General features: G+C 36.7%; 1 protein-coding gene across 5 annotated transcripts in view; it reads right to left on the bottom strand.

Moving 5' to 3' along the window:
- Positions 1-20,384, bottom strand: part of SSX2IP (SSX family member 2 interacting protein) — a 24,069-nt gene extending 3,685 nt beyond the window's left edge. Inside the window, exons 1-13 of one of the 5 annotated variants that reach the window (XM_050306938.1) lie at positions 20,237-20,384; positions 12,623-12,756; positions 11,828-11,994; positions 11,363-11,563; positions 9,621-9,731; positions 8,287-8,422; positions 6,656-6,731; positions 6,407-6,578; positions 5,602-5,752; positions 4,255-4,391; positions 3,658-3,825; positions 2,164-2,275; positions 95-215 (exon numbers count right to left, since the gene is read on the bottom strand). In XM_050306938.1, coding sequence (XP_050162895.1) covers positions 95-215; positions 2,164-2,275; positions 3,658-3,825; positions 4,255-4,391; positions 5,602-5,752; positions 6,407-6,578; positions 6,656-6,731; positions 8,287-8,422; positions 9,621-9,731; positions 11,363-11,563; positions 11,828-11,994; positions 12,623-12,665 — 1,595 coding nt within the window. In that variant the 5' untranslated portion in view covers positions 12,666-12,756; positions 20,237-20,384. The other 4 variants (XM_050306937.1, XM_050306939.1, XM_050306936.1 and 1 more) reach the window with 4 other exon arrangements.

Genomic DNA, 20,384 nt, shown 5'->3' with positions numbered 1-20,384 from the left:
TATATACCAACTGTAAGGTTTAGATTATGCTTTTAACCTGTGCTCTACATAGAGTTCATCACTATAAAGCCAACTACACCACCATTTCACAAACCTGTTATGTGTAAGATACTGAGATGTCTGGCAAGGTTCTGCTGAAACAGGACCATTCAACACAGAGGGAGGTTTCCTTTGCTGAGATGTAGATTTCACTAACCAATTGTCTTGGTCAGAACCTGAGAGATACAAATGCTATCAGTTAAACTACAGTGCAACTGGAAAAAAGAAAGTACTTCAAATTTTCAAGTCTTCTGCTTTAAAAAAAAGATGCAGCAAATATCTTAAGGTATGTCTATAATAATAAATTTTATTGCTACACATCTGTGATAAAATTTTGTAAGCAATGCTACTGAAGTTGTTAAAATTAGGATTCTAAATCTGAAAACACAGCATTTGCATATACAGCCACCATTGCAAGTATGAAGTTATGAAGTTACTCAAATGTAGTTTCTCACTTTACAATTGATAAAGCTTTTTTTACTTAAGTACAGAATTCTCCAGTATGCACAGACAGTAATTAACACCAACATGAAAAGCAGCAAACTTGTCAGAGTATAGAAAACAAGATTAAAAAGCATTAAGTTAGATGCCTTAGCATTTATATGAACTGAACTATCAGTAAAGTCAATGGAAACTCCTGGCAAACTTGGCAGATCAATCCCTGCTAACTTCTCTCACATTTAGATTTCAAAGCTTTCATATCAACTGGAAAAAAAGAATAATTCTGTATTCTACAGTATTTATTACAGCACTACAGAATCAAAAGCTTTTGGACAAGTTTAGTGAAAAAGAAAAATTGAACATTAAAAGAACTCTAATGATAATCTGTTGGGTAACATTCATATGGCATACGATTCTCTTTATGGCAGATGTATTATTTTTATTTCTATTATCCAGTAGCTTAAGATTAGGATATACAGTTTAGAAGAATGCCATTTAGAAGAGAAAATATGACATTAAATACATACTGAAACACTACAATTCAGAAAACACCAATTACAAATCAAAAGCTTTAGTGTACAATGACTGTTAAACAGATCTCAGGTTGCTCTCAGATCACTAAATCAAGTTATTCTCCATGAGCAACAGCCAAACAATCTCAATTCTGTTCCTCCTGTGGAGGATAATTTCATTTCACACTTAGAGAAGCCCTGTAGGAATTGCACAGAGGAGAAACAAAGAGAAGCCAGAACACATGAGGTAGGCTACTTTATCTAACAGGAATACAAATTCAAGCTATATTTACTTGACAAGTGGTCCACACATTTATCTTTACATTTTGGCTGCCGCAACAAGAATCTATTGAAGAGAGATTGTTATTTCCCCTTCCCTGTCCCTTTACTGTTTGTCTCACACTCTCTCATCCCTTAGAAAGAATATAAGTAGTGAATTAATTCTCAGTGGGGAAGACCAAACACTGCACATGCATGAGGGAATGGGAAATAAATTTACTAACTCAAAAAAACATCCAATTGTAGAAGAAAGGAAGTAAATATTTCCAATAAAAACAATATTCAAAACTATATGTCTTATAGTCATATTTTCAAAAGAAATTTATGAAATTTGAATCTAAAAATTCAATTATTTATTGCTCAAACTTATTTTTGTTATCACTATGCTCTTTTCATAGTTTTTTTCCCCAAAGGATTCTTTTTTACTGAACATATAAGAACACACATTTAATATCACCTCATCTCGAATAATTAACGATGCCATCTCCACATAATGCTTGTTTCCAAAAATTGTTTGTTTCGAATCTACAGAGATCTCTATGGGTCATGATCTCTTCAACTGCCTTGGCAAATAATATGTTCACATTTACTTAATTTAGTAATTCTCAAAGTTCCTGTTCCTGACATCTGTGCTGTCACGTATTTGACATTCAACAGATTGTTTCACAAATACAACTTCATTATGTAAGTAATTACCAGGAAGTTATGATTTCCCTTTTCAAATGAAATTTTGAACCATCAGTTACCCAACTTGTAGAGGCACACAGATATATGGTAAAATTTGTCTTGAGACTTTTGGTTTTTTTAATGATTTTGCCCATATTTGTGTCTTCTATTTGAAAGGAAGAAAAAGAAATACTGTACAAGAACATAATTTGAACAAAATACTTGCTTCTTAAGAAGGCACTTGGAGTTGTCACATTTTCAGAGTGCTTGCAATCAGCAGTCATACTTAAGAACTGCTGCTTCAGCCATGTTCCTCTATCTTCTTCAAATGCCTTTCTCTAGGAAAAGAAATAACACTTTAAGACCACAGGAACAAGCTTAGTCCGCATTAAACTGATGCTATTCTATTTAAGAAATCAAAAGTTGTAACATGTTCACTTAACTAAGGAGAGCTTACAGTTTAACACAGAGTTATTGTCACGTGAGCAAGCTTTGGAGTCCAACAAGGATTAACTGTGGAGGCACTTATTTACAAGTCAAGCCCCGTGGTTTGTTTCACAGGGCTCTGATTAATCCTTTCACTTTACTGTTCTCCACTCCAGTGATACCCTCTCTTATCTCTGCCTGCTATGCTCCTCTTCCCCCTCAGTGCAGCACTGCCTTTTGGAGGTAGCCCTCATCCAGGGTAGCTGCCAGAAAGGATTACTGCTTGAACCTTCTAAACAGAAAAATTACATTGAAAAGAGCACCAATTACTTCTGTCCAAAACTGGGCCAAAAAGAAAGGAGTTGTTCAATTTTCCAGTCTCTGAGCACAGAAAAGGAAAATAATGCCTAAATGACATCCTCCAAAAGATCCAATGGCTCTGGAACCAAGCAACAAGCTATTTCATCTCCAAAAACCATCACTGAAACAGAGTGCACCTATTTTATGTCAGTAGAAAAACAGAGGAAGCTGAACTCCACTGCAAACTTTCACAAGCACCTACAAAGATCACAGCATCGCTTCTCTTGTTACTTCAGCATTTTAACAAGCTGAAGCATGGGCCATTACACTTATGCTGCAATGTAGTCCTAAACGTTTCTGGACAAATATTTATGATTTATTATCATTCACGACTTTTAAAGCTGAATTCAAGGTGCAACATGAAATTCACAAACTCATTAAAATGCAAATGAAATTAAATTCACCAGAGTCAGTATTTGTCATCATGTGAACTACTGCTGTCTCAGCATCTTAAGTAAAATCTGAAGTATTTTGTATTGTGAGCCAGACAGGTTACCCATCTAGCCCAGTATTCTGTCTCCTACAGTGGCCACAAGAGATGCTATTTATGAGCATGGCCATGTTCTGCAGCGCATTATTTGACTGAAATTTGCAAAGGCCTTATTTTTGTAGGAAGTCAAACTTAGGCAGTATCTAAACAATTTAGTTTAAAAATTACCAATTTTGGAATACACAGATATTTCAAAAGCTGGGGGGAAAAAAAAAAAAAGTTCTGTTCCAGTTTCAGCAACTGTATTTTCCAATACACACAAAAGCCTTGCTTTTTGAATTGCCAACAGAATGATCTCTTAGAATAATCAAAGATATGTTTCATACAGTATGGAAATGATCTTTTTCTACAGGTGCCAGAAAACAGATATGGTTGGATGGCTGCCCTTCAGCATGAATTACTCATTTGTAATTCCTCTTCCATAGGAGCTCCCTTTTCTAATACCTCAAGTCCTAATCTAATAGCAGCTTCTGTAAAACTTCTTCGTTCCTTCTCAAAATTCTTTTTTTGTTCTCGAAATAGTCTCCATTCTTCCTGAAGACGTTCTCTTTCTTCCAGCAAGTAGCAGTCTTGTAGTAACAGAGTGGTGTCATCATCACATGTAAGCTGTTGCTGCAGATATAAAGCAACAAAAGACAAACATTAATTTGGGACTTAAGAGATGCAGTATTTCAACAGATACAGTTTTATCAGAAAAATGTTTGAAGTTCAATATGGAAATAGTGCAGATATTGCACAGTTGGTGGATGATGGGGGCAAATTTCAGATAGCAAGCAAAATGTCCCTTTTTCAGGCAGCTGATCTCATCAGCCTTCCTGCCCTTTGTTTAGCTTCTGAAATTATTCCCATCGTGATTAAAAACTAATTAAATGATTAACCAATCCAGTAGCATACCTATACTCAGACCAAAAATTAAGATATTTTATTTCAAAAGCATTATCAAAGAAGGGAGAAAGACTCAGAGGTAAGAAAAGTGGCATGTTAAATAAAAAAAATACTCAGATCCAACTGAGAAAAATAAGAAAAAATAAAGTCTACTACCTGCAAGAGCTGTTGCTGAGTTTTGATCATTTCTTTACATTGCTGAATCTCTAACTCTAGCTTTTCAGTTTCCAGCTCATGGTCTTCTCTTGAAATGACATCGTTTTCATTCCAGGCTCCTGAATGTCCACGTGACACTAAGGGGGAAGAAAAGCTTCTTAAAAACAAATTAAAACATCCCCCATGTTAGAGACTCCTAGTAAGAGTAAAAGGTTTTAGACTACTTGTTTCATCCTGAAAGACAGATATGAAGTGTATTCAAAAGCATTTCCATCAGACATGAGATCCAGAACTGGTGCTACACATGTATTCATCCACCAAATCCATTTCAGAAAAAAAAACAACAATGAAGACATAGCTGTTTCACATTCCTCAAGGTACACCATACATCTGCATTGCAATAAGTGCTACACAAAATCCTCACTTGTTTTAGTAGTCATATAGAAGGAAAAAAATATATAAAAAAAAAAATCAAAAGAACTGAAGACTTTTTTTCCAGTGACGTGCTGTTAGCCTATTTTTCTGAGCTTGTTTTTGAAGGGCTTGTGTGTTCATAAAAATATGACAGTGACTATATTTATCACAGATATAAAAAAAAAGGCATTTTCCTTCAAGTCCTGTGAAGGAGAAATGGAGCTAACACACTGGGATGCATGTTTTCATTTCAGTAGGGGAATGAATTACATGAATTAATTGTATTTTGTATAATTACATCCTGTTTATTTTATTTAATGCATAGCTAAATCACAATGACTGTAATGAGCCAGGTTTTGATCCCCTGATGCCAGCATTTGAACATTAATCTAATTGTAGAGGACTAGACTATGGTCATCCCCATAAACCAAAAAAAAATCTAAAAGAAGACTTCAAGAAAAGAGTAAATAATTGAAGTATTTTTCCTGATGCTTATTTTTCAGTTAGTTACACCAAATAAAGTATTGCAAGTATTCCTAAAATCCTTTCCAGGGTATAAACGTATTCTCAAAGACCATCTGCTCTTTTATTTCCAATTGCACGCATGACCTTCTCAGTCTTACTCCTGACTGCAAACATCCCTGTGGTAGTGGCTGCATTTGCTTGCATGGGAAAATAATACTAGGAAAGAATTTTATATATTTTTAGATGTCTTAATGCTGTTTAACAGCTGGAAATGAGGAGAGTCCAGCAACATACCACCAGCCAGTTTGTTTTAGAATGCCACAAGAGGTCTCAGAGATATGGATTTGGCAAGACAAGATTCTTGAGAGGGAATTACATATTTTGCATCCAATTACTTCAAACTGCCATATGTGCATTACTTATTTTTAAATGTATTTTACATCTAGATGTAATACAGTTAAAGATCACCTTGGTTATCCAGCTTTTCAACGTGACTTTTCAACATTCTCCATTGTTTTCTAATGCTGTTGGTAAGTTGCTCTCGCACAGTTTCACAAGATAATTCCCACATATTCTCTTTATTTAACTCTCCAATATCTTCCTCCAGGTCTGACAGCACCTGTAGAAGTAGCAATAAAAAGCTGCAAACCCCTTCACCACTCCAAATTAGTGTGTTTATTTAAATATGCGCACAGATTTAATTTACTGAAGAGAAGGAAAACCCTTACATACAGGAAAGATTTTTCCATCCAGGGAAATTTGACTCTCTAAGAGTTGAGTTCCCTGACAGCATAATGCTGAAGAGACAGAAGTTACCCACTTCACCCTGACATCAAAATAGAACTGTGACTTCTAGCAGGGAATCAGAAAAATAATAAAAACCTCTGATAAATAATGAATAGGCAGTATACCGTTCCATAAAAATATCCTGTGTAAAGAAACACTTAAAATGGGGAAACAAGCAAACAAAAAACCCCAGGCAGGCAAAATCCAATATGCATTGCTAGACAAAATTACATACTCGTAGTTACTGCATTTAAAATTAATTCAAAGAATGTTTTAAGCTTTCCATTGACTGACTGGTAAGAACACGCTGCATATTGTTCACAGACAGCAGAACACTTAAACATGGATGGATTTCAAACAAAGCACATGATGTGCAATCCACTGCAAGTCTCATAAGAAGTTAACTTGTTTTTTAAATAAGTTTCAAATAACTTCAGCGCTATACCAAACTACCATGGAGATTTAATTTTAACTGAAGAATACTTACCAGCCCATCTTCAGACCTTTCCTTAGGTTTCTGTTTCTGTGGTGGGAGAAGTGAAATAATCTCTTTCTTCATTTGCTGAAGAACTTTCTTCAGCTCAGCATTTTCCACTAAAAGTTGTTTTTGGCGTTGTTCATAGTCACTTAACAGAACTTTGTACATTTCTTCTTCATTTCTACAAGAAATAATCTTACAGTAACAGCATAACCGCTATAATATATGCCTGAATTAATGTTGTTCTAAGACAACTACCTGACTTCTGTCTTATCAGTCCTCCATGCACCTCTCTTCCCGTCAGCTCTACCAACATAATTTAGAACTTCCATAGCTACAAATGAAAAGGATATTTCAAAATGTGAAACAACATACAAATATATAAATATTCAGATGACATTGCATTTACATATAGTTATTGCAAAGAGACCACATTACCCAAATATTCCCCTCAATCTTCAGACCCATATGAAACCACATTCGCTGCTTAAAGCAAAAATAAGACAGTCAAAGAAAGAAAATAGGGTTTGTGTTTGGAAACTCAGAAGGATGTATTCTCATCCTGTCCTATTGTTTTTATGCATTTCTTAATGACACCTTCATCTTCATTTCAACTCTTATATCAATATATAAACTCTACCATCTCTTCTGGCAATAATGCATTTTATCTCCTCTTTAGGGTAAGCAACTTCCTAATGTTTAAGAAGGTGTTCCTCAAAACAAAGAAACTTCTGTCCATATTTGAATAAAATTAAAAAACCCACACAGCAACAACAAAAACCCAAACCCAACATATGACTATGGATTAGTGGTCCAAGCTCAATTCTAGTCAGCTGTCAAGCAAACAGTACCTAGTTTTCAAACCCTGTTATTTTGACCTCACTGATACTTGAACTAATACTAGTCAACTGGAATCAAGAACATGTAAGTTTTGTTTATCTTTTGAAAAGATACCTAAAGACTTTCTGCAGCCAAAACAGGCATTCCTGCTGCTGTATTGTAACCTGGTTTGGCTTATTCACAAGCACTTTCAGAAAACTAAATGCACAGAATACCATCTTGGCAACAACACAAATAGTTTTCTTCTGGTTTAGTGAACTAAATCAGTTTACTAAAATACAACATTCACTACTGCTGGCAAATAGCTGAGTGTTGTGGAGGTGGCAGGTGGAGAAGTGCAGGATTTCCCTTCCATTGGAGATAAATTATATAAATATTCTAAGGCCAGATATACAAAGCAAAAGGTACAGGTTTTTTTAAATACATAACAGTAAAACCCATTCATGCTAAATAGCAGTGATGAATGCCTTGAACACAATTTTTGGGCAGTACAACATATAAGTACTCATATGATAAAGAAGAGCTGATTTGTCCTCATTTCACATAGCACTAGATGGTGCATCTATCTTGTGTTACTTCTCCTCTAAAATTTCTCATTGCTTGTGTTAACCACAACCAGAGTGTAGTATCTCAAGGGGGAAAAGGTCATGCAGTTGTGCCTTCCTGATGGCAACTGCTCGGCGTAATACAGCGATTATGACACTACCCAAAGTTTTGTGATGGCAGCAGTAGCAAGAAAGTAGAGGAGAGATGGCTCTACCTTAGGAATTGATCGCAAATAAAATTTTCCTTAGTAAGAAAACTTCCTTTTGTAAAGATCAGCATTTGTTTTGTGCTTGGTAAATAATCTTATGGAACACAATATAGAATAGTCTTACACAGTCAGTTAACATGAAATATTACACGGGTTTTTTAACATTCTAACATCTAAATAAAAATCTACAAGAGGAGGACCACATTGCCTTTAAAGATAAAAATGCTTAAGTTTGGTTCTGGTTAAGATACAGACTATGCTATTTTGCTGTGGTAAAATTCAAAGAGATACTTACCTATCTTTTTGTCCTTTTTGTTCATGACTAATTGATGCAAGCGTTCCTTTAATTTGTTATATTCTCTCTCTTTCCTCTTCATGTCATGATTGTACTGTGTAGCTCTACTTGAAATTATGTTCTGTAACTTCTGAACCTAAAGGCAATCCCACAAAAAAAAGAATGTTTCTTCAAATATATACTATAAACACAAATTTCTTGCATGCAAAACAATGCTTCTATTAAACTATATTTCTGGTAAAAGTGACAAAAGGAATCAGAAGATCTCTCCCAACCCATGAATTCTGACCTCAGGGGAGGTAGTATCTTTTCAGCAGAAACCCATGTTATAAGCAACAGATTTTAATACTGCAGTTCCCCTGAAGTACAGCTGAATTTATGTTCCAACAACTCACAAAACCTGCTTTAACACCTTTATTTAACAGAGCAGAGAAAGACATACCTTTGCTTTCAGTAATTCATGACCAGGATCTAGGTTTACTCTAATTCTAAAGCAGGCTTGTTAGGTTTACACTAAAAAAAAAATTAACTCCTCTTCCTGATGCAGGAGGGTGCTTGAAATCACTTTATTCCATTTGGTCTAAAAGAATGTTAAAAAATCATAAAGCACGTTTTTGACATGTACTATATGTGTGTTGGTTTGGTTTTCTTCTAATTTTCAGATTTAACCTTACAAACATGCAGCACATTCAATATTTTAAATTGGAATAGGATGTTCACTATATACACATAGTGCTGTGATTCCCAACTGTATGAATATGTGTATGGACACAAAGAACATTCACAGAAACTTAGGAGCCATGTGAAGTACAGTACTAGGGAAGGAGCACACTGGAAACAAATCCCAAACTACGCAGTGCCACGGTTGTTCAAGTGTTTTATGATCTTGATTCTTTCAAGACATTTAAGTTTAATGAGACTGTGCTTTTGAGCTAGATTTTCCCCTCACCTTTCTTCTTTAGGGTCTTTTGCTCTCCTCTAACTAAACAAAGAAGAGCCTCTACACACAACTATTGAGTAAGTGACTGAATCCTGTTGCGCCTCCTACTTTTTGATGTTTCTAAACACTCTAAGAAAGTTGTACTCAAAAGCACAAAAAGTCTCCAAAAACTGCACATCTGCAATTCTGCAGTACTCTCTACTATTGTTGTAACTTGGATGTACCCCTTGTAGAATCTATTTCTCCATATGCAACATGCCAGTTGCCTTGAAAGACAACACTTACCACCACCAACAATAAAAAAATTCAAAACAAGCAATTACAAGATTCTGTGCAAAAAACACATTCTTCAATATCTACATAATGACTTGTGTTAATGTACAAAATCACTCACTTCATCCTTTTCATTTTTAAGTAACTGGTGCAAATTTCTGTTCTTGCTTTGCAGTTGTCTGTCTCTTTCCTGAAGCCCAACTATTTCCCTTTTAGATAATTCCAACTGTTCCTAGAAAAAGTGTTGATAGTTCAGTATCAATAAGAATTAACAGTAGGAGTTAAAAAACTTAACCAACCAAACCATGCAAACCAAGCTGACAAACCACCTCACTTAGGATACAGTTTAGTATTTAACAGATATTATCTTATATAGTTATGCCTTTTTCATTAGGTCAAGATTCTGTGAGCATGTCCATACTGTGAGAGGGAGGTGGATACTAAGCAACCTGTACAAATTTTACTGGAACATTTCTGTTAAATAATCAAGGGTACAAGACTATAATTGACAGAGACATGCAGACTGTGACCATAACAAAGCATATGGGACATTTCACATATACAGAGAAAGCTAGACAGATGATCTCATAACAGATAATGCAAAACTAGCATTTTAGAAAATTTTGTCCACAAATATGAGACTCAGACTTGAAACTGGCACCTTAAACAACATCTCAACACTACGCACAAGCTCTTTTCCTTCATATTTGTAGTGAGGGACAAATGTGTAGATATATGTAAGCAACAAGAACTTCTAAGCAAACCACAATTAGATACAGGTAACACAATAATGCAAGTCAAAGAGGATTGCTGTATGGTATTGAAAGAATTTACGTGAGAAACCTTACAAGCTGACAGCCAAATTAAATGCCCTGAGATTGATGTAGTCCTAATAAGTTTGTCCCTTTCACCTTAAAGCTATCCATCCAGGGAAAGGAAGTGGAGTGTTCTGGAAATTATACAGTGTTTGTATAAAAATGAGTGCAGTTACACACGACTTTTTATGTCAAATCAAAATGCTTCTATAGGGATGACCAATCTCAGCAGAAGGACTACTATGATTGAGAATCTACAGCAGTATTTCTCAAGGAGAGAGTGCTGGCCAGCCCAAGTGAAAAGCAAGCCTAAAAAGCACTGAATCATGCACTGAAATATGTTTAGGTTTTTTATGCTTTATTTTCTTGGCAGAATTAAGAGAAAGACAAGTCTCTTCTAGTGTAACTGCACATACAAGTACACATGAAGTAGCACAGTCTGTGAACTTCCAATATATCAGCTACACCACAGCAACTGGCTTTATGCATGTGTTTATCCTGGCATAAAAGGAAGCTTAGTAACTTCTAGTTTTACATCTGCTTCCGAGCAATTCTTATAAAGAGACTTTTTTGTCAGATATCTAAGGAATCCAAACCAAAAACATGTGGAAAAAAACGATATAGAAAAACTGATCAAAACGGTAATGTCCTAGATATGTTCCCTTATGCTTTTACTTGTTACAGTTATATTGGGAATTTATCTTTTAGAGCTGGGCATACCCTTTTAAACAATACTAAATCATATGAGCCGAAGTGCTTAACATTTCCACCCCCAGCACGCATTAACACTTCCAACCTGAACAGTCTTCTCTCTTCCTCGATTAAAGAGGCCATAATTCTAAATACGCTTTCAGTTCTCTCACTGACTCATATTTCATTAATTTTAAGGCACTTTCAACTGGAATAAAGACTTCAAAAACCCCAAAATGCACGTGAAAATACAACCACAGATTAGTACTTGGGAGAAAAAAAGAACCAAACAAAAAAACACTTGCTGTTAAGAGTACAGAGAACTGCACAATATTGATTGAATGATCTTGCTTTCTACCTTTAATTTAGCATAGCAGTTCTGTAAGTGATCCATATCACTTCCCAGTTTCAGATGTTGCATTTCTACTTCTTCCTGAGCTCGAAGGTTCTTGTGCTGGAGTGCAAGCAATTCATTCATACAATTTATGACAGATATTAAATTTAACTCTTTTCCTTTGGACTCCGTATAAATAGAAGGAAAACCCAATGTTGTCAGTTCCTGGTAAAAGATGGGGATGGGGGGGGAAAAAAGAGATCAATAACTGGATCAAAGTCCCACAATCCTCCAAAAGACAGAAACAGTATCAGGTGAAATCCTGTATAAATTAAGGGGAAAAACCCAAATCCTACTCCCCACCAACTTACCAACTTCAGCTTCTGAGCACTGAGGAAGAAGCCTTCTTAATCCAGTCAATCTTTTTTACTGCAATTCATTTAATGTCACCTGCACACAACCTCCAATAAACAAAAAGACCTGGCTTACCCTATCAATATAGGATATACTCTGCTCAATATTCTCTTCCGTGCAGAAGGCACTGAAAAAGCTGTGCACGTTTTTGGATGAAGGCAGTGGCAAGCGTAGCACTTGTGAGTTCATGCTTGTAGGAGATCTCTTTCTTTCTGAGGTATATTGAAATATATTTTTGCTATCTAAAAGTTGAACATTAACAAACAAATCAGGGCTAATAGTTTAAGATACATCACATTAAAAAAAATAAAATTCCTATGTTCTCAAGTTATTATTTACAGAAGTTTACATTTCTAAGGCTTAGAATTCATCTAGAATGACATACATTAAACAATTCACAAAAAATAAGTGATAAACTTCCACTGAAGATTTAAAGACTCCATAACATTAAGGTATTGTATCATTCAAGTCTTACTTATCCCCCAAGAAGAAGATGTCCAAATTTTCTTCCTTATTGACTTGTTACAACACAATTTTTAAAATTACTTTCCCCTACACAGGTTAACAAACTTGAAAGCAATTTATGAGGTGAAAGAATACAGAATTAGACACGTCTACAAACACCACATATCTTGATAGGTGTCAAAAAAAAAAAAGTTTTAAAACCTTTCCATATATATGAAAGGATAGCATTTTACAGTACCATTTCTGTAAGGACTCAATCGAAGACAAAGCACCGTTTGTACTACATGTTATTTAACTTTCTGTTTAACTAGTCAAGTATCCATGCACAAAACTCCAATGTCTTTCTCTTTAGCAGCCATAACATCACTGGTAAAATTAGTAAATCCACTATATTCAAAATATTACCTGATGACAGCACTGGCACAATAAAAGTCTTCCAATCGCCCATAGCAACAAAAACAGGCAGGGTACCTGAGCAACTGCTTCAGTGGTAAAGTATTTTGTACAATTGCTGGCAACGTGTGTTACGTAGGCATCTCCTAAAATAGCAGGAGCATTTTAGATTAACAAAAGCAGCTAATACAGCTAGAAGATTAAAGCAGGCACAGAAGAATGACTGTTGAACTTGAACCATGTAAAATTTTTCTACATCTTTACACAGCATTTGGAACTCTGTAAGCACAGCAAATATTACACTGCAAAAATGATGCATCTATCAATATTTAGCTTCGAACTTAATTGTCTTGTAAACCATTAACTAAAGCTAAAATACCAAGTACACGTGAAAATAATAACTCACATTATAGATAACTCAGTTGTTTCTGTTAATGTGTGTCAGAGAAAACACAGCAAGACAAATATTAAGTATTTTCCTGTCATATAACCAGGAAACAATTTTATTAAAGTAAACTTATAAGAAGTTTTAATATAAGTCTCTGTGGGATAAGTCTAAGTAGGATTATTACTTAAAGAGAAGTGTTGTAAAGGCTCTAGAGAAGATACTTGGTGGAGGGCAAAGAAACTTCTAATATTTAACCATTTAAATTAACTTTTAGTTATATTGCCTTTCCCTGGCAAGTTGCTTGCTTCTTTGCAGAAATTCCAAAATTGTTGACAAAAACAAACAGGAGAAGCCTTACCATGTTGGCACAGCCACTCAATACAGCACTGACCCTCCAGAAACCAAAGGAAAGCCACCCACTCATAAGAAAGAATAGATTGTTTGTCTCCTCACCCTACCTCCACCACACAGTAACACACATAATAGCATTAATTATCTCACTGTTGGAACTTTTAAATCCAGTTTGGATGCTTAAGATTTGGACAGAACAACCCATCAGCTGTTATGGGAACAAGAATACTTCAGGGAAACAAACTTTCCACCTAACAGGAAAGAAGGCTCCTTTTTTAAATCAACACTTCAGAACAAAGTTTCAAGTCTTTTTTAGATGGACTGTGTAGACTTGTAGAGCACAAGGATGTTCTCACGTAACCCCCTGCTAATGTTCCAATAAACACACTGTGGAAAAGCAACTTCTAAATTTCTGACACCAAAATACTGTATTCTTATCACTGTGGAAAAAGCTATCATTTGGGGGGGGCGGGGTGGGGGGAAAGAAGGGAAGAGGGAAAAAGTGTGCTGTTATCCATAAGGTCTCTTGAGAACACAGAGAAAATAAAAATCCTTATCAATATTACAAAGCACAGAACATATTGTCCAAAGTAACACTAAGTTTTTAAGAGATCATACTGGTGCACATTCATGTAATAGAATGCTCAGCACTAAAAAAAGAAACAAAAACACCCCTAAAAAAAGTATCCAGATGGATGAGTATTTCTCCAGGTTCATAAATTTATATGGAAAAAAGGCAAATAGCTATTCCTCACACGTGTTGTAATTTAGTAGTTCCTGAAAACTTTCACATCTGAAAGTACACGAAGCAGCATTAAAACACAGTCAATACAACAATCTAGTTGCTGTTCTTGTTTAGCAAATGTTTTTTCTCCTTTCTCTCAGCCCATACAAATTTATGCATATTTTCCCATTTTTTCCCCTCTGTAAAACCAAGATGTCCAGAAATGAACTAAATAACTATGCTTTTAAAAATGGAATTGAAAGCATTAAGAGGACACACTTCTCACATGTTAGTTTCATTTCTGTTGTATCCATCAAATAAATGTGAAAACATAAGGGAAAAAGGCAGTAAATTAAGGTACAAGTATGTTCTCACTACTGACATCACAATCCTGCATTCTAATAAGATGTTTCAAATGGTCATTAAGAACCTTAAGACGCACAAATTCCATTAAGGAGGTTGGAAAGTCCACAAAAATACTACTCACATTTCTGATGGACCCATTATGAGATTTTATCACCTACGTTTCCTGAACGTGCAGTATTATCAACCCACAGGTCTCTCTACACTGACAATACTATTCTGACACAGCATCTCTCCCCCCAAGCAACATTTCACTGGAAGCAGAAACAGGACTAGTCCAGGTGTGCAAATGAAATGATGCTTTAAATTTGAGATCCACGAGTCACATGCAGATTCATTCAGTGCAGATGCTTTAGCAAGACTACTCTCTAGGGAGATACTGTTAACAACACAGACCATTAATACACAAACCCAAGCTCAGAATGGTGTCTAGTGAAGACAAAGTAAGAGTACGTAAGAAGTAAAATAGAGTCCAGATAATGAAACTGTATTCTTTTTCAACCTTGAAAGCTCTAGAGTCTTTTGCTTTGAGAAGACAACCTGCAGTCCACTGCACACTGCTAATACATCAGACTAAGAGCCACCCTCAGCAATTTCAAGATTTGAAAAGCATGAAACTCAAGAACTTCCTTCAACTGTTAGAAGGCTACCCCAAAGTATCTCAAATTATTACATGTCATCAGACAAGTGCAGTAGCTTTAAAGAAGTAATCATTTCAAGGAGTGGTCAGCATTTTGTACTTGATTTATCTTTACATACTGTATTTCAAATTAAATTCAGAAGTACAGAACAAGACAATCCCATGTCAGCTGCAAAAGAGAATGCTACGAGCTTTTAGTAGCAAGAAGGTTTTTTGTCTGTCTTTGTCCCCCCCCGCCTTCAATCCTGGTTAGAAAAAAAATGCAATAGCAAGCAAAAATCTAATTTTGCTGTTTCCCAGCATCTCATACTAATGCAAAAAATCTGAGTGATTGCAAGTGGAAGAGAAAACCACTAAGCAGCTAAAACTGCCATAACTACTTAATGATTTCTCTTCTGTGCCCATTGCCTGTACACAGGGATTTATTAGTTACTTTGCTAGCAGGTTTGATGACTTGCCCATAAACTTGTAACAATCCAGTGCTTTCTAGATGTAATTCTGCCAGTTGGCAGTGTCACTTGCTCTTCCAAGCTAGAAATTAGTGGAGAGAACAAGACATGGATGGATTGTACAAAGATGAGCCTCTGGAATCCAATTTCAAATGCATGAACGTAACAGCAGAACCATCTCACTACAAAATCCAACACACACCTCGCTTAAATCAGAGAGCTTGGATAATACTGAAGAAGTAGTAATCAAGGCAAAGCACTCAAGTGTTTTTTGGAACAAGTACAAAAAACCCCAAAGAACTTAAAAAAAAAAAAAAGTTGTCATGGTAATAACATACCAGAACTTTTTTGAAAGGCACCTGGGGAATTTTTGGACAAAAGTCTACAGAAATATTTCTAGAAGCTCCTAGATAATTAAGTACATCTTTCTTTTCAAGAACAAATTTAGGGTGAAGTTTAAAAATAGTACATTTCACAAACCCAAAGAGCTGAAAGTAGCTCTTCTTAATTACTGTTTTGTGTTCTGGGGGACAGGGGACGGACTGACCATAAACATGTCAAGATACGAGACAGAAACCTCCCTAAGAAAGTCTGAGTTCAGGCCATATCAAAACCTGAAAAATCACAAGCAGTAAGAAATAGAATTATAAACTTAACACAGTGCAGCATACTTAAAATTTCTAAATATCATCCTTAAACTTGAAAAGGAGCAGTCATAACTGGGTTAGTAAAATTCATTCAGACAATCAGCAGAGAATCACTTGTCACAGCACTGTACTGTGATCAGATTGCACCATCTGGTCTTTAACCTAGACAGGTTGTGATACAAGTTGGAAATGCAGTATCTGGTAACCTAGAAAACTTTTACCCCCCCCATGGTAGAAAGGATATGGAAAGGAACCTCTGGAGAGGTGCAATGTCTTGGAAAAAAAAGTTTCAAGTCTGCATCAATCAGAAATTGCCAAACATTCCTTCTCTGCACGTTTCAAATACTACTACAACTTGTGACATGCTTATGTTTCAACTTGAAAAATTGTGGGGGTACATACTGAGCATTTCCTTAAAAGCCAATGTGATTTTTTTCCACTAAAATAAAACCCAAAAGGAGCTGTGAAGCTGTTTAAAGCTTTTATATTTGTCTAGTAATCCACAGATGTCACACAGATGGCTTTTATCTGGATAGGCACAAAGACATGAAAGTCTAGGTAAATTTAACATACACTCCAGTCAAGACATTGTACGTTTACAAATATATCCCATGTAACATAATGACATATACTTGTTTTAATTCATGTAGTTGCCATGAAAGTCCCTGCATTTCCTCCCAAGAGTTTTGACATTTATTCTCTCTCTACAGAACTTTTAATAACAGTTTATAATTAGCACTAATATGTATATCTTATTCAGTGATATTTGTATAGTTAAAAGAATTTCTTACTCTAAAAATCTCTTAGTGACTTTTATTTAATCTTGTAATTTTAATGATGGGTCTTGCAATCAAAGCAGACCCCAGATTTTTCCTCCCACACTTAGAATAATGATTAAATTGCCAGTTTTCTATCAGCTTCAAAATGAGCATGAGGGAATGACAACCCCTTATCCACACTATATGGGAACGTCAAGTAATGTCAGATTTCCAGCTAAACTTCCCATTATTGTCCAAAGTAACGTGAAAAAGCAAGCCAAACCATCCAGGCTGTGGGTATTAAGTCTCTGCTTCATTCTGAATGCATCATATTTGGAAAATCCCAATTACAATTCTCCATTCTATTTTACTTTAAAAAAAAAAAAAAGGCACCCCAAAGAAAACCAAACAAACAAACTAAAAAATAAACAAGGGATTAATGAAATTAACTAGTCAATCTTCTCAATCCATATAACCACACAAGAATATACTCTCACATCTGATAAAACTTAGTGTTCAATGACTGTTGTGTCATGGTCTTTGCCTCAAACACTCAGGTTACAAGGAATATAATCTGATCTACTACCTCAAGATTTAACTCTACATTTTACATACACAGTTGACTGAAACACTGTTAATTATTGAAAAAATTGAAACATATGGAAATGTTTCATCTGGCTCTCAAATTCCTACCCTATTTTGAAGTAACACGATGAATTTCACATTAGCATTTTCCTAACATTAAACAATAGTTCTATTGTTAATCTTCAGAACGGTATTTCTCTCTTTGTATTTACAAACCACTTACTACACGTAGCTGAAGCAGAACACTCTGTTACCAAATCTCTCCACATCACAGACAAGAGGGAAACCTCAGAAACCATCTTCTGCATGTCTCCTCATCAACTTTAGCCCAACTCTATAGCTCATCTGTCTCTGCAAAGCAGACAACTTCTTAAAAGAAAGAGAAAGAAAAAACCAAACAAATAAAATACCAGAACAAGACAAACCACCACCTTACTAGTTCCTAAAGTTGGTGAGATATTTACTAGGCAGAGCCAGAACTGGTACTCCAGACATCAGAAATTATGAAACTCACGAGTTTCAGTAGCATATAACCTGCAAGTTAAACCAAGCATGGAATGCAAGAAGTTAACTAATTTCTTTAAAGATTACCAGGGAATTAAGAGAATAATTCTCAGGCAAATTCTAGGTTTCTGTTAATCAAAACGTGTCACAGAACAAACTTGTCAGCTGCAAATGAACAGGACTGGTGAAATGTCAGCATACCTTCTGTGGAAGGAAGGTACACTAATGAGTCTGCCATGGTGCTCTGGAAGAAGGAATAATCTAACATACCTGGGCAAGACAGCATAATTGGATTGTCAAAAACCTTTTCACAATGGTCCTTCCAAAGGCTCTTAAACTAAGATGTCAGAGGATTTATTAATGACCGACTATAAATGAGAAAGGGCAAAATGTAGTAATAAGGTAAAGAAGGATGAGAAGAATATATGAAAGTCCCAAAGAGACAAAAATTAGAGTCCCAAAGTGGTCTGTGCAGGCATCTCTGTTGTTTAGTAAATTTAAAAAGGTGATGAACAGGTGGTGTACTCATGCACTGTATAGAGCTATTCACAAAATTAAACACCCAGACTGAATGACAAACTGCAGAAGGTTGTTCTCATACTAAATAAACCAAGAGCCTGTAATTAGGCATTATCATGTGGGAAGAGATCCCAGGGTCACTATGATTAGTCCTCTGGAAATAACATCTCACAGGCAGTTAACACTACACGGGACCAGGGGACAGAAAGAGACTATCATTATGCCTCTGTATGAACACTGAGCTTCTCCAGCTTAAAATATCACACAGGTACAACCTTCCCTGTAAAAAAGGCAGAACGGACCTGAATACAGTGCAACAAGGTCAACCAGTGCTTTCATCCAGGAAACTAATAAGCTATGACTTTCAGGTAGAAGAGGAAACAGCTAGAGAAATAGGACCAACATATAGAAAACAAATATTCATTGTTTCTTTTAACACAGCAGTTATAAAGAGTGAAATAAGACATTCACTGCAAAAGCTGGAAAATAAGAACATTTTTCCGTATAGTTAAACTGTGGACTTACATCACCATAAAGTGCTATGAATACTAAATATATAAACTGCCTCTAATTTTTTTGAAAAACATCCATCAGCAGCTATTAAATTTAAAAAGCCAGATACAACCTCTGCTCAGAAATCCTTCCGCTCCAGACTGTGGTATACTGGGAGGAAACACAGATAAAAGCATTGCTGTGGAACCAACCTATACTTACCATCTTTTCCTTAGCATCTGCTGCCAGCTTCAGAAACAAGATATTGAACCCAATGAGCTTGATATTACCCACTCCTATGCTTTCTCCAGTCCAAATTATAACTGATAGTGCCACAGCTTTCTGCTGTCTCCTTCCCCTACCAAGAAAGATCCCCAAAATAACGTCTTTCCTGCTAAACACTTAAAACTGAAATGTCCCTTAATTGTATCAAATCGTCTCTCTAGGTCTACTTTTTAAGCTTACTATTAAAATTTATCTGATACATTCATGTTCTATTTCGAATGCCTCCTATTTTAAGTCATTGCCCTGAAATTCCTATCATACCTTGGCAGCCTATGGAGCCCTGCGTAACTGTTTCACTGACAGCACAGCAAACAGCAGAGCCTTCTACATAAACAGGGCATGCAGTAACACTACAAACTGGTCTCGCATTACGATTTGATCTTCAAACTCAGTTGAGCTTTGCTGCAAGTAAATAAAATTTTAAAGATTTAAAAAACTGCCTAGGTCATTCACGGAACCTGTGCTCTTACATCACGTGAGCCAGCACCTCAACGCGAGCCGCCACAAATTCCCTGACTCAGTAGAAAGCTTTATGGCTTCCACCTCCGAGCATCTGCCGCTGTAGCTTAACAGAGATAACAAAACGCCGGGCCTTTGAGCGCGGAGGAGGAACAGCCGGCAAAGCTCAGCCGAATCGCAACTCTCCCTCGTCTCTGCAGGTCAGCCGGAGCCTGATAGGAGGGAGCATATGTCCAGACCCACCGCACCGCCGCGGCCAGAGGTTGCTGCCTCCGCACGGGGCCCTCCCCCGGCCCGGGGCGAGCCCAGACCGCGGGCACGCCGAGCCCGTGGGCGGGATTGCCCAGTGCAGCGCCGATCCCTCAGCGGTCCCTCCCGCGGCGCCCCAGCCGCTGCCCCAGCCGCTTCCCTACCGGCCACCTCCTCCCCCGCGCCCCGCCCGCGGCCGCCGAGCGCCGTTACCGCCGCGCGTGGGGCGGAATCGACCCCGCCGGACGCTCCTGCCGTGCCGCCGCTGCCGGGGAGGAGGACTGCGCGCACCCACCACCTGCTGTGGCTGCAGGGACGAGCAAGATGCGCCTTCTGAGCGAGCCCCACGACCGGTGCAGCC

This window comes from Myiozetetes cayanensis, unplaced genomic scaffold, assembly GCF_022539395.1.
Source record: "Myiozetetes cayanensis isolate MyiCay16 unplaced genomic scaffold, myiCay2020 scf12, whole genome shotgun sequence".
Classification (NCBI taxonomy): Eukaryota; Metazoa; Chordata; class Aves; order Passeriformes; family Tyrannidae; genus Myiozetetes; species Myiozetetes cayanensis.
This window is presented reverse-complemented; position numbering and strand designations above follow the sequence as displayed.